Genomic DNA, 13,888 nt, shown 5'->3' on the forward strand with positions numbered 1-13,888 from the left:
GCTTGTTACACAATTTATAAATAAGAACAAGTATCTTCCATTGTCTTATATTCATGTATGGAAAAGCATCGAGGTCCCTTTACGACAGTGCGTATTCTCAAGAGAATCTGACCCCTGAATCATGACGTGTTAGTATTTCATAACCAACTGGGTATAACGTCCACAGCCTTTTTGAGAAGTCTGGACACTTTGTCAGCATGACCACTTACCTAGGAAAATATATTTGGAAATCACATTTCAACATCTTCAAAACTGCTATGGAGCAGATGCATTAAAGCATGTGACTTTACGATGCCTTATGTCAGCAAGCTAAGGAGAAGACGTAATACACACGCATGAAATAGAAAAGAATGGTTACAATAGTAAATATATAATAAAATAATAAAAACATTCAAATCGGGAGCCAATATTACACGTAAGTCAAAGCCATTTAAAACAAGTTTAACCTGTAATTTAATTCCATGTTTGCTAATCAACAGTCAGCACAGAACTGTGAGCAATGACAAAGCTAAGTAGATGTGATTCTCTCATATACTAAACTCCAGCCCTCACGAAGCAGCACGGATGAAGAGAGACTGAATGAGAAGCTTACAGCACACACACTGCTGCTTACGTGACAGAAAAGGTAATGGTTATGGACCTCTGGGTCAAAAGGTTCAAATCAGTTATACTTTAAGTTGTAAACAGGCTATTTTTTTTTAAAAGACAAGATGGTAAGTGTTGGTGAAGATGTGAAGAAGTTGGAACCCTTGCGCACCATTTGCCGGAATGCAAAATGTGCAGCTGCTAAGGGAAACGATATGGAGTTTTCTCAAAAAATTTAAAATAGAACCACTATATGATGCAGAAACTCCCTTCTGGGTAATTTAGCCCAAAGAATTGAAATCAGGATCTTGAAGAGACTTCAGCACTCTCACATTCACTGTAGCATTCTTCACAACAGCCAGGAGACAGAAACAACCTAAATGCCCATCAGCAGAGTGATGGGTAAAGACAGTGTGGTGTATGCATAAAATGCAACGCTATTAAGCCGCACACACAAAAAATTCTGCAGTATGCAACAATATGCATGAACCCTGAGGATGCTACGCTCAGTGAAATAAGCCAGTCACAGAAAGACAAATACTGTGTGATTCCACTTATGTGAGAAAGCTAAAATAGTCAAACCCATAGAATCAAAGAGCAGAATGGTGGTTGTAAGAGCTGGGAGGAGGGGAAATGGGGTGTTGCTGTGGGCATGAAGTTTCAGTTAAACAAGTTGAGTTAAGTGCCCGAGATGTGTCCTACGACATTACACGTATCATCAGTAACAGTGTATCACACACTTAAAAATTCGTTAAGAGGGTAGATCTCATGTTCAGCATTCGTTAACACAATAAAATTGAAAAACAAAACAAATAATTTCAGAGACCTAACCCACCCTCCCCAAACAACCCTCAAAACTACCTTGATACATCAACTAAACTTAGCTCAAAGACTGAAAAATAGCACAAAGACCTTTTCTTCTTTTTCAAAGGGCTGGATGAATCACATCACAGTCCGAGTTTGATTTCCTCTCCTTAGAAACAATTCTGATAGCTATCCAAGGCAACTGGGTTCTAGAGATTCCTAACCGTGTGGACAGCGAACAGTGAAGGGCCGTCAACCCCGGAATAAAACGCGGACGTCAAACCGCTACTTTCCTCAATGAGATATTTCACGGAGCCAAAATTGAAACCAAACTCGAATGCATTTCTATTTCATCTGGCTGTCTAAAGAACAGGTAAGCAGACATCATCCACGGCATGTTTAAAAGTCTTCAGGGTCTAGAGAATTTCTACCCCCATGGTTTTTATCTGCAAGCTCAGCTGCTTTTCTTCTCATGTTTTTTTTGGCGGCGCATGAGGGCCAGGGGTTAGGCAGAGGGAACGCAAGGGAAGAACACATGGTGTTAGGAGCAACAGCTCTGAAACCAGGCTCCTCTGAGTTCAAATGCTCCCTTCTTTGCTTTTGAATGCCATCGTCCTGCGCAGGTGACTTGACCCCTCTGAACCTCAGCTTCTTCACCTATAAAACGGGAGAACAGCCCCGACCTACTGGGATCACTGTGAAGATTAAATGAAATTCTGGTTGGAATGTATTTAGCACATGCCTGGTGGTGGTTGTTACAAAATGAACAAAATATATTTATTACTTCGGGTGCTTCAGATTTCTCACTACTTATTGTGCAGAAAATTTATTAACTCCACTTCCAACAAACATTTGAGTTTCCAGCACTGAGTGGGAAAGAGGAGGAGGAGGAACAGACGTGTAATAAAAACAAGTACAGAGGAAGAGACGTGTAATAAAACAAGTATAATAAAATCTGAATTGCAGAATCAAGGAGATGAGTAAACAGGTATTCACAGTAATATGAGTACACACACAGTATTATGAATAATTTTCATAATAAAATGTTGGGGAAAAAATTCAATGCAGAACAGAAGAATTAATAGATTATAGAGAATCAGACTGAAAACCATACATAGCAAAGCAAAAAAAAAAAAAAAAAAAAAAACTAAAACCAAAAACACCTTGAATGCTATCAGAGCAGTTCTGATTCCTGCTGAGACTCAGACACTGAGATGAACTCCGTCACTCACATGCACAAGAGAACTGTCCCACTGCTAGAACCTGCGTGTCTGGGTCAGAATGCTAACAGGTGGGTGGAGAGAAAGACACTTAGATTCAAGAAAGGCATTGATTTCACAGCTCCCCTTCACCATGTAAACAGGTCATCAATTTCTAGGTCACTGTTTTCCCCAATCAAGTGGCTGAAAACAGCACAGTGTGCTCAATTCTAGGAGCCACAGCACAGCATCCACTGAAGATATGGACGCTGCTTAATTAAAGTGGAAAAGATGTCCCTTTTTTTTCCCCTCCTCCTGCTCTTTTTTCCTGGCTCCTCTGCCATTTGACACAGATTCCCGTATACCTTTCCTTTTGATTCTTCTTATTTTAAAACAAACTTCCATGGGAAATCCAAACTAGGAAGTCAATCATTAATTCCTTGCATGTAAGTTATCCACCCCCAGCAGTAGGTGCCCCCCAAAATGACACACAAATATCGGCTTCATTATCAGCTCCCAACTACCATTCCGTCAAGACCATGGAAGACTTTGGCATAAAGTGCCAGAGGGTTAGGGAGTCCTGTGAGAACAAGAAGCCCAAGTTAGGTTAAAATAAATACAGCAGGCACGCACCACAGCCTACTTTTAACACTGTAATCTGGAAGAAATGACATCCCCAGAGCCTTCTGCGACCTTATGTCATCATGGGTTAGAGATCGACAGTAAGCTTCATCTTTATTGCCCTGATTAGCTTTTATTTTCAAGAATAAATTAGTGTCCTATTAAGAGGAATAACTTTTGCATTGTTTGAGATTCTGAGTTAAAAGAAAGAGTTATAAACATGTGGCTTCTAAGAAATGTAGAGTCACAGACATTTCTTTCATCTCAGTGCCATTTTCACCTCATTTACTAAAGAACAATGGCTCACCTTCTAATATTTCTCTTTTCCTTTATCCTAGTCAAGGACTCTTTTCTAAACCACTTTGCCTCCTGCTGTGGAAATGGTTTGTATTTGTAAAGGTTTGCTCTCAAGAGGGGGAGAAATGGTACTTAACCACTAACCACAGTAGTAAAATGTCCGTAATGTGATATGTTAGTACCCACACGCGATCTATTTCAAGTAAATTGTAGTACAGATGAACTACACTTTAATAATGTGATCCCAGGGCTCCAAAGCCACGACTGGGCCAGTTACGAGCAGTCACGGAGCTGGGATGGAAGTTGGCGCGGTTACAAGAGCCACCAGTGAGCACCTGCGTTACAGCCCTTACTGACATTGAGTCTAATTCTCACCACCACCCAGAAAGGCAGGCATCATCGTCTCCATTTTACAGGTGAGAAAAGTCTGGCTCAGGAAGGTGATGCAACCTTATCGACATCAGACAGGAATTTGGCAAACAGCCTGATCTCCTTGAAGGCGAAATCTGGTGGTTCCGCGGAATTAAGAGTCTATCCAATTTAATGCCACGCCACTAAGACCTTGGGCAAGCTACTTCCCTCCCTAAGACTCAATTCTCTTCATCAATAGAATAAGAAAATATTCCTTGCCCTTCAAAGGTGACAGTAAAGCGAAATAAACCAGGTAATGTACATAGCGCAATGCCCCGCGCCTGGTACAGGAGCAATAACCACCAGCTAAGAAGATGACAACTGCTACATTTTTGTGCCTTTCTGGTAATTTTTACTTCCGAAAATTCCCAGAGTTTTGCTTTTTTCTTTTAACTCATCTGTATTTAAAATATTCTAATACTTATTTCTCAGGACACAACGCATTGAGATGTCAGGTTTGGTTTTTTTTTGGTTTTTTTTTTTTTTGTTTTTTTGATTGAAGTGTAGCTGATTTACAATGTTGTGTGCTTTTCTGGTGTACAGCACAGTGACTCAGTTATACATATAAACACATATTCCTTTTCATACTTTTTCATTATAGGCTGTTACAAGGTATTGAATGTAGTTCCCTGTGCTGTACAGTAGGACCTGGCTGTTTATCTATTTTATATATATAGTAGTTGGTATCTGCAAATCTCAAATTATCCCTCCCTACCTCCTTTCCCCCTTGGTAACCATAAGTTTGTTCTCTATGTCTGTGAGTCTGTTTCTGTTTTATAAATAAGTTCATTTGTGTCATTTTTTTAGATTCCATATATAAGTGATATCACATGGTATTTTTCCTTCTCTCTCTGACCTCCTTCACTTAGTATGGCAATCTCCAGGGCCAACCATGTTGCTACAAATGGCATGATTTTATTCTTTTTTATGGCCTACTAGAAAAAACCTGAAGAGATATTCACGGTTTGGTTTTGTTTTTTTTCTGGTAGGCAAGGGAGAGGCAGAAAAGAAAAGAGAGATACTCAAATTCTCATCTTTATCTCCCAGTTCTCAGTCTTAATATCTTGTTCCTCAGTTTTCTCAGTACCATTATATCCTGCATAGACCAGTTTTGCCCATAGTCCATGCAATCTGAACTATTAATGTATGTATTTATTTATCCTTCTAAGGCAAAAAAAAAAAATTATTAAAATCCTACCACCAACTTCTCACTTCAAGTATAAAATAACTCAGATTTCAACATTATAACCATATTAGCCTGGTGGGTAATTCTTTCTGTTTATAGAAATACAGTCATGTGCAAATGATTTATCTCAGCTTCACCTTGTTATAACAAGCTATCAAATTTATATTCCCTATCTGCCATCCAGATGGGTAAATAAACTTGTCAGCTGATTTATAATATAGCAGAGTTTATTTTGCCACAAAACACTGTCTCCTGTTGCTCCGTTCTAAATAATACAAAAAGAGCTTTTACTATGTCTGTTTAATTGACAAAGGTCAGTCAATTTTTTATCCTTTCTGTCTGAACAGCTTTTGCACCAGGTCATAAAACTAAGTTAGAAAATAGTGGCAAAACATTCTTGGCAAACTTTTCCTGAACAGTTGTTTCCCTGAGTCACTGATTCATTCAACACAATATTATTTAGCACCTACTCTGTGCTAGGTATTGTGCCAGATCCTTGAGATAAAAACACGGAGCAAAAACAGACCCAGTGTCACAAAAAAAAAAAACCCTGATGCCAAAGAAATTCCATGGGAAAAGAACAAAGTTGGAGAAATAACCCTCCCAGACTTCAGACAATACTGCAGAGCTACGGTAATCAAACCAGTATGGTACTGACACAAAAACAGACATATGGATCAATGGAACAAAATAGAGCTCAGAAATAAACCCACACATCTACAGTCAATTAACCTTTGACAAAAGAGGCAAAAGCATACAAGGGAGAAAAGACAGTCTCTTTGGCAACTGGTTTTGGAAAAGCTGGACAGCTGCATGTAAACTGATGAAGTTAGAACACTCCCTTACTCCATACACGAAAGTAAACTCAAAATGCTTAGACTTAAACAAAAGACAGGACACCATAAAAATCATAGATGAGAACATAGGCAAAACTTTTTCTGACATAAACTGCAGCAGTATTTTCTTAGATCAGTCTCCCAAGACAAAAGAAATAAAAGCAAAAATAAATAAATGGGACCTAATCAAACTTACAACCTTTTGCACAGCAACCCATAAACAATGAAGGGACAACCCACAGACTGGGAGAAAACATCTGCATATGACGTGACCGACAAGGGCTTAATTTCCAAAATATACAAACAGCTCACACAAATCAGTATCAAAAAAAGCAAACAACCCAATCAAAAAATGGACAGAAGACCTATATATACATTTCTCTAAAGAAGACATCCAGATGGCCAACAGGCACATGAAAAGATGCTCAATGTCACTAATTATTAGAGAGATGTAAATCAAAACTACAATGAGGTATCACCTCACGTTGGTCAGAATGGCCATCATCAGAAAGCCTACAAATAATACATTCTGGAGAAAAGGGGGAACCCTGCAACACTGTTGGTGGGAATGTAGTTTGGTGCAGCCATTATGGAGAACACAGAGGTTCCTTAAAAAAACGAAAATACAGTTACCATATGATCCAGAAATCCCACTCCTGGGCATGTATATGGAAAACATGAAAACGCTAATTCAAAAAGATAACATGTACCCCAATATTCATAGCAGCACTATTTACAGTAGCCAAGACATGGAAGCAACCTAGGTGTCCATCAACTGATGACTGGATAAAGAAGACACAATGGAATACTACTCAGCCATAAAAAAGAATGAAATAAAGCCATTTGCAGCAGCATGGATGGACCTGGAGATCATCATACTAAGTGAGGTAAGCCAGACAGAGAAAGACGAATATTACATGATATCACTCATATGTGGAATCTAAAAAACAGCACAAGTGAACTTATTTACAAAACAGAAACAGACTCACAGACGTAGAAAACAAACTATGATTACCAAAGGAGAAGGAGGGAGAGGAATAAATTAGGAGAATGGGATTAACAGACACATGACTGTATATAAAATAGATAAACAAGCACACGGAGCTACATTCAATATTTTGTAGTAATGTATAATGGAAAAAAATTAAAAAAAAAGAAAAAATATCTAACTGAATCACTTTGCTATACACCCAGAACTAACACAATATTGTAAATCAACTATACTTCAATGAAAAATGTTTTTAAAAAACCAAAAGACAAAACAAAAGGACAGATCCAGTGTGTGCTCTCAAGGAGGTATAGTCTGGTGGAAAAGACAGAAACGCACTGAAGAATCACACGATCACTACAACTGAAACAAGAGTTAGGAAGAGGAGGCATGCATGCCTCGGCCAGGGCTAGAAAGGCGGGTATTCTGCAGGCCTAACATGGGACGATCCGACAAGCTCAGGGAGGCCAGTGGGCCTTCCCAGGAAAGCAACACGAGCTGAGGCATGATTAAAGATGCTCAGTGGTCGAGGAAGTGAAGAGAGGCACGAAGAACATTCTAGAGAGAGAGAAAGCATGCCACATGGAGGAGGCCAGTGTGGCAGGAGCTGAGAGACTGAAGAGAAGCTTGTCATCAGCTGAAGCTGGAAAGGCAGGTGAGCGCCAACGCAGATCCCTGTGGTCACGTTACGGAGACACATTTCTATCCTGAGACCAGTGGGACAGGACTGAAGGGTGGTGATTCGATCTGCCTTGTATCCTGTCTGCAGTGGGGAGACTCTACAGTAATTCACAGTGGAAAGAGATCAACCAATTAGGGAGCAGCTGCAGAAAGATTACGGCAGCCTGGACCAGACCAGTGATGAGGGAAATAAATATTTGGAAGGCACAGGTTGACAGGACCAGGCGTGAGTACCGCGCTCTGCACGTGAACCCTAGGAATCCTCATGAACACCTGTGGGGCAGATATTCTTTTCTGCATTTTACAGGTGAGGATACTGAGGCGTGCGGAAACCTGTCCAAAGTCCAGGTGGTAAATAACAGAACCAGAACCCAAAGCCAAGGTTATATGACTTCCAAGCCAACTTCAAAATTATTGTCTAATTGTCTAAAAAGTAGAAATATCGTTTGAAAAAAAGAACCTCCACAGCAAAGTTTCAGAATTGAAAGCAAAAGCTTCTCGATCTAGTTCATCAAGGTACCAAGTGATGAGCCATGGCATCAGGTTGCCCCTCAGCGACGTGCATTCCCTCTGTAGGCTGACACCACAGAAGGCTTACCTATTTCAACGTATCGACTTGGCAAGTCCCTCATCTCACTGGCGTGCCGTTCCTTCACCGAGCAAATCTAGAAAAGAAATCCAAGGGTTATTTCACTCATTTGATGGAAAACTCTTCAGGACATTTCATCCACTGTCTGATACTTTTGTTAAATTCGCCGCATAGCACTGAAGGCAGAGGGCACAGATTCTACCCTATGACTTCAACGATAGAAATTAATTTCAATGACATACAGCAGCCACGCTTATATCCTCTGACATGATTCCTCAATAAAGTCTTACTCGAAGGCAAAGAAAGAAAGGAAACTATAATTTGGCTTTAACATCTTTCCAATGAACCATTCGCTGCAACTCGACTTGAAGACTACTTCCCCATTATCCAAATAAAGCTCCAGTGGAAGCACAAAGCCAGATGCCCGGCAGCTAATCTGGGCAACATTCACATTAGGTCTTTTCTTTCTGAAGATACATTATTGATTATTTCACGGCTGCTAAATAATACTTTGCAAAAGTGGCACATGCTCCTCTTCTCTCGAGTATATTAAAATCAATATATTATACAATTTAAATCAAGGTTGGCAAACTACAGTCCAGCTCCTGGTCTGTGTTTTTACGGCCTGTAAGCTAAAAATACTTTTTGTATATTTAAGGGCTTGAAGGGATGAAAAGGAAGAAAGGAAGGAAGGGAGGGAGGGAAAAACAAAAACAGAAATTGAAAGAAAGAAAGATAGACAGATAGATAGATTCAGCAGAAATGGCACATAGCATGCAAAGTTTAAAATATTTACTGCCAGCCCTTTACAGAAAAAGTTTGCCAGCCCTGTTTTAAATTATATGTACACAACAAATTATATGTAATTTATCACATTATACACACACAGATAAATATATACACATACATGTATTTATCACTCATACAACACGCGTGTGTTAGCAATGGTTGTTGTAGGGCAATGACTATGAATACTTTCTACTTTCTCTTCTGTACTTTCTTTTCTTTTTTTTTTTTTTTAACTTATCTTTTAAGTGGAGGCACTGGGGATTGAACCCAGGACCTTGTGTATGCTAAGCAGGCACTCTACCACTGAGCTATCTCCTCGCCCTCTGCTGTACTGTCTAAAGTAAGCATAGTCTATTTTGTATTGAGAAATAAGAAGAAATTCACAAATGCTCAGCCATCCAGGAAAGACTGAACCTCAAAGTTAAGTTCTGATCCTATACAATTTTCACCAGGGATCAAGTTTTTTTTTTTTTTTCCATCTTGCTTGCAGATCGTACTGAATGTGTTATTTCACAACTGCAACCCTAAGTATAGTTAAAATATGAAAAATTCTAAAATACTGACAAATCCAAAGGAAAAAAACAAGTAATATTGGTTTTCCCAAAACAAAGTGAACATTACTAACAATCCTTTTTGGGGGGGAGAAGCTATTTTTATTAACCTAATAATACTACAGATAATATAATACATTACCTAAATATTCTTATATAATTCTTTAAAGTCCTTACAGTATTTCATTACATGAATGTACTAAAACTTATTTACTAAATCCTCTTTTGGACATTAGATTTTTTGCTTCTATCTCTAATACAAGCAATAGTGGGAACAGCACACTTGTGTATAAGACTTTTGGACTTCAGTTTCCTTGGCATGAATTCCTGAAGGAGGAGTGGCAGACCAATGGGGATGCACATTTTCACAAGGTTTGGTTTTGCCTGTTTTATACACATGTCCAAACTGCTGTCCAGAAATGCAGTGACTACATGACAGCACCGTCACCCCCGGTGTCCGGGGGACTGGTTCCAGAACCCTCACGGACACCCAAATCCACGGACGCTCAAGTCCCTCATATAAAATGCCACTGTATTTGCATATAACCCCCGCACATCCTCCAGTGCACTTCCAGTCATCTCTAGACTAGTTATAACACCGCATAGAGTGGAGGTGCTGTGTAAATAGTTGCCAGTGTGCAGCAAATTCAAGTTTTGCTTTTTGGAACTTCCTGGAATTTTTTTTTTCTGAATATTTTCAATCTTGCTGATCAAGGCACACAAAGGGCAGGCTTTCAAAGGGTTTGAAGGAGAATAACAATAAAAAAAATAGCAATATTACTTAGCACTTTTGAGCAACTACTGGGCACCAGTCTTGAGTTAAGGGCTTTGTAAATCAGAATACAGCTCTGTGCTTAGGAAGATTTTGGGCCAGTTGGGGAGACACAATTTACAAGGCATCCTCCTCAAGTGCGATGGGGAAGTGCAGAAGTATACAGCAGGGGCATCTGCAGCAGGGATGAAGGCTTCCTGGAAGAAGTGTCGTGTAAGTTAAAGTAGGAGATACAAGACAGGTGCAAAAGGGCCACTGGACCATATGGGGCTCTCAACTGCAAGGTACTCAGACAGAAGCAGAGTGTGTGGGGGAAGGAGGGGGCAGAGTTGCAGATGGAGAGGGACACAGGGCGGTGGTGGGGGGGATCATGCAGAAGCTTGGAAGCCAGGTCAAGAAGGAGGATGTCACCCTATGAGCAATGAGGATCCCTGGAGGGGTTTAAAGAGGGGACTGACATCATCTGCTCTGCACTCTGGAAAGAGCATCCTGGCTGCACAGAATTAAGGTGGGGGCAAAACTAGAGCCAGGGGGACCTGACAGGGGGCTGGAGAGAAGTGCAGAGATCTGAGAGATGGTGACAGAACTTGAGGACGACCCAGGCCTCTTCTAATCCTCCGACAGCCCTGAAAGGTGATGCCATTCACCCTGATCTAGAGGCTCTGAGGGCTGCCCAGGGCCACAAAGCTGGAGGCCTGACGGTGTCTCTGGCCATGCCACAGCCTCTCTCAAGACAAGGACAAGTGACACTCCTGGCAGCCGGGTCATGGCCTGTTGTACCCCGCTCAGCGCTGTGGTCTGAGCGCTCATCCCAGGACCTGCCTCACAGACAGCTGGGAGCCCCTGCCGCTGGATGGGGTAAAGGACCACCCTCCGCTCACGTGCTGCGTGAGAGCAGATGGATGATTTCAGGATCCTTCACATCGACAGGTTCGTTCTCATCTGTGAACTCTCGTGTGCTTCGTCCAACTGTCTCCCCAGCCCCTCCCCTCCGTGTCTAACAGGAGCTCAAGTGCACACATACCAAACCACCTCTGCCCTTTCTCCTCGGACCATCTCCATCAGCAGCCTTTCCCTTTTCAGCAGAAGGCAGCTCAGTTTTTCAGTGGCTCAGGTGAAAACAAAGCTGCCCCGGGCATCTTTTTCTTACATCCCACATCCCATCATCAGCAAGTACCGAGGGGTCAACTGGCAAAATAAATGCAGAACCCAGCCAGTCCTCACCAGCTGCACCGGGCTGAGCCAAGACGCTGTGATCTGTTTACCCGACGTTACTGCAGCAGCCTGCTGACCAGTCTCCCCTGTTTCCTGCCCCTCAGCTGCTGAGCTCCACATAGCAGCCAGAGTGATCCTTTCAAAATCCAGGTTAGGTCATTTGACTAACTCCGCTGCTCGAAACCCTCTGCGGGCTTCCCATCTCACCCGAATCAAAGCCAACGATTTCACAAAGCCCTGTGAGCCCCTACAAGACCTGCTCCACCACGACACCCCTCGCTACGTCCCTCCATCCCCCTCCTCCTCGTCCAGCCCTCTCCTTCACACCTGCTTCGCCTGCTCTGGCAGTACTGGCTCCCTTTATGCTCCACAAAGACTCACCCATCACACTCCTGCTTCAAGAATTTTTGCTGGCTGCTCCCTGTGCTGACACCCTCCTCCCCCAGAGCTGCATGGTGTCCGCCCTCCAGATCTCTGGCCAGATGACGTTAGTTACGAGAGATGCCTTCCCTGGAATGCCCTATATTAAACGGCACCTGCCCAGACCCCCTTTCCCTGTTTTACTGCCCTCCTTGGTATTTACCACCACCACCATGGCATATTTACTTGCTTGTCCGTCTTCCTTCACTAGAATGCAAATCTGCCCAGAGAGGGAAGCCGTCCATTGGTTTAATTATGTACCTGCAACAACAGAACCTTGCCTGGCACGCCAAAGGAACCCGGGTGGCACGGACGAGCAGGTGGAATGGCCAGCTCTCATCACACCTCACTACGCTGTTGTGGTCGTTCCTCCCCAGGAACCCGCTCTCTGTGCCCTCTCTCCTCTTCCCTCAGCGGAACACTGTAACATTCTGAACTGAGAAGTGCTCAACGTGCTACCAACTGAGTCTGAACAAAAGGAATTCCCAACATAATTAACATCTGGCGTGAAAAATTATACGTGAGTTGGACCGTGATTTGGGCACAGCAGAAGCGCATTCGTTTCCCATGGCCGCTAACAGATTACCCCAAACTTGGTGGTTTAGAGCAACAGACATCCATTCTGAGTTCTGGAGGCCAGATGTCTGAAACCAGCTTCCCTGGGCCAAGATCAGGGCATCGGCAGGGCCGCGCTCCCTCCAGAGGCTCTAGGGAAGAACTGCTTCTTACCTCCTCTAGCTTCTGCCGGCTGCCGGCATCCTTGGTGGCATCGCCCCAGTGCCCGTGTCCGTGGTCACACTGCCTCCTCCTCCTCCGTAGCTCCCTCTTCTAAGGACACTGCGTTTAGTGCCCACTCAGAGCATGCAGGCTCATCTCCCCATCTCAAGGTGCTCGATTAGTCACATCTTTTGCCCTACTCTTTTGCCACACAGAGAGACACCTAAGGTTGCGGGAATTAAGACCTGCTATCTTTGGGGACCATTATGCAGCCTAATGGTAGCATTTCCGGTAGCAATCTGCAAACTTCTTACATGGTCCCTACAGGCTAATTTCCTTTGTCTTTCACCAAAAAAAAAAAAAAAAGAAAATCACAAGTTTAAGACAAAGAAAAAAGCCACTTGGTCCATTTAAGAAATTTTTAAAATATCAAGAAAATAATAAGTTTATGGGATCAGTAACTACACACATGGGATACAGAGACGGGGGATCTTTTTTTGTTTTTTAAATCCTAGACTATGGGGCACGGCCTCCTTCTTGACACCCTAAGCGTGAATCATGTTGTGTTCACTTAACCCAGGAAAACACTTACCACACGTTCAGTGAAGAAAGAGCCTGAATCATGTCAACGTGCAGGCCCGGAGGACCTGGCCTCAAACTAACAATGCTTATCTTGGTCATAACAATCACTGCATTAGTCCTTTTTAATGCTTTCTTCTCCCTAGAAGAATTTTAAATGGCCACATCTCGCTCATGACTTTTCTAGAATTTTACAGCACAATGGCAGCTGATGGCTATTGAGCACAATATGTCAGATTCTATGCTATGCTTTTCATTGAATCCCCCCAAGACGTGTGATGACACAATTAGTGTCCCCATTTTGCAGATGAGGCGAGTAAGGCTCAGAGTGGGTCCCACAGGCAGTAAGTGGATACGCTGGAATGGATCCCAGGTCTGTCTGACTCCAAAGCCTGAGCTCTTCCGTGAGACTACTGCTCGGATAGTTTCTCACACTGTTTTTAGCTCAGCTAAGTTTTAGCTGACTTTGTTTACATGAAGCTATATATTTTTTTAAAGGGACACAAACAACTTTTGGCTCTGAATTATCTCATGCAGACAGGCACTAGTAGGCATGAGATAAAGGTGAATGAACTTTGGGCCCCCTTTTGCAGAACAGCTACATTTCATTTACCCAGGCACATAAAAGGCAGATAATTATGCACGATT

General features: G+C 42.3%; 1 protein-coding gene across 3 annotated transcripts in view; it reads right to left on the reverse strand.

Moving 5' to 3' along the window:
• VPS41 (VPS41 subunit of HOPS complex) overlaps window positions 1-13,888 on the reverse strand; it is a 178,132-nt gene that overhangs the window by 58,138 nt on the left and 106,106 nt on the right. For all 3 annotated transcript variants that reach the window (XM_031454650.2, XM_064487712.1, XM_031454652.2), the window contains one exon: window positions 8,207-8,273. In XM_031454650.2, the coding sequence (XP_031310510.1) occupies window positions 8,207-8,273 (67 nt within the window). The remainder of the gene's footprint in view (window positions 1-8,206; window positions 8,274-13,888) is intronic.

This window comes from Camelus dromedarius, chromosome 7, assembly GCF_036321535.1.
Source record: "Camelus dromedarius isolate mCamDro1 chromosome 7, mCamDro1.pat, whole genome shotgun sequence".
Taxonomy (NCBI): Eukaryota; Metazoa; Chordata; class Mammalia; order Artiodactyla; family Camelidae; genus Camelus; species Camelus dromedarius.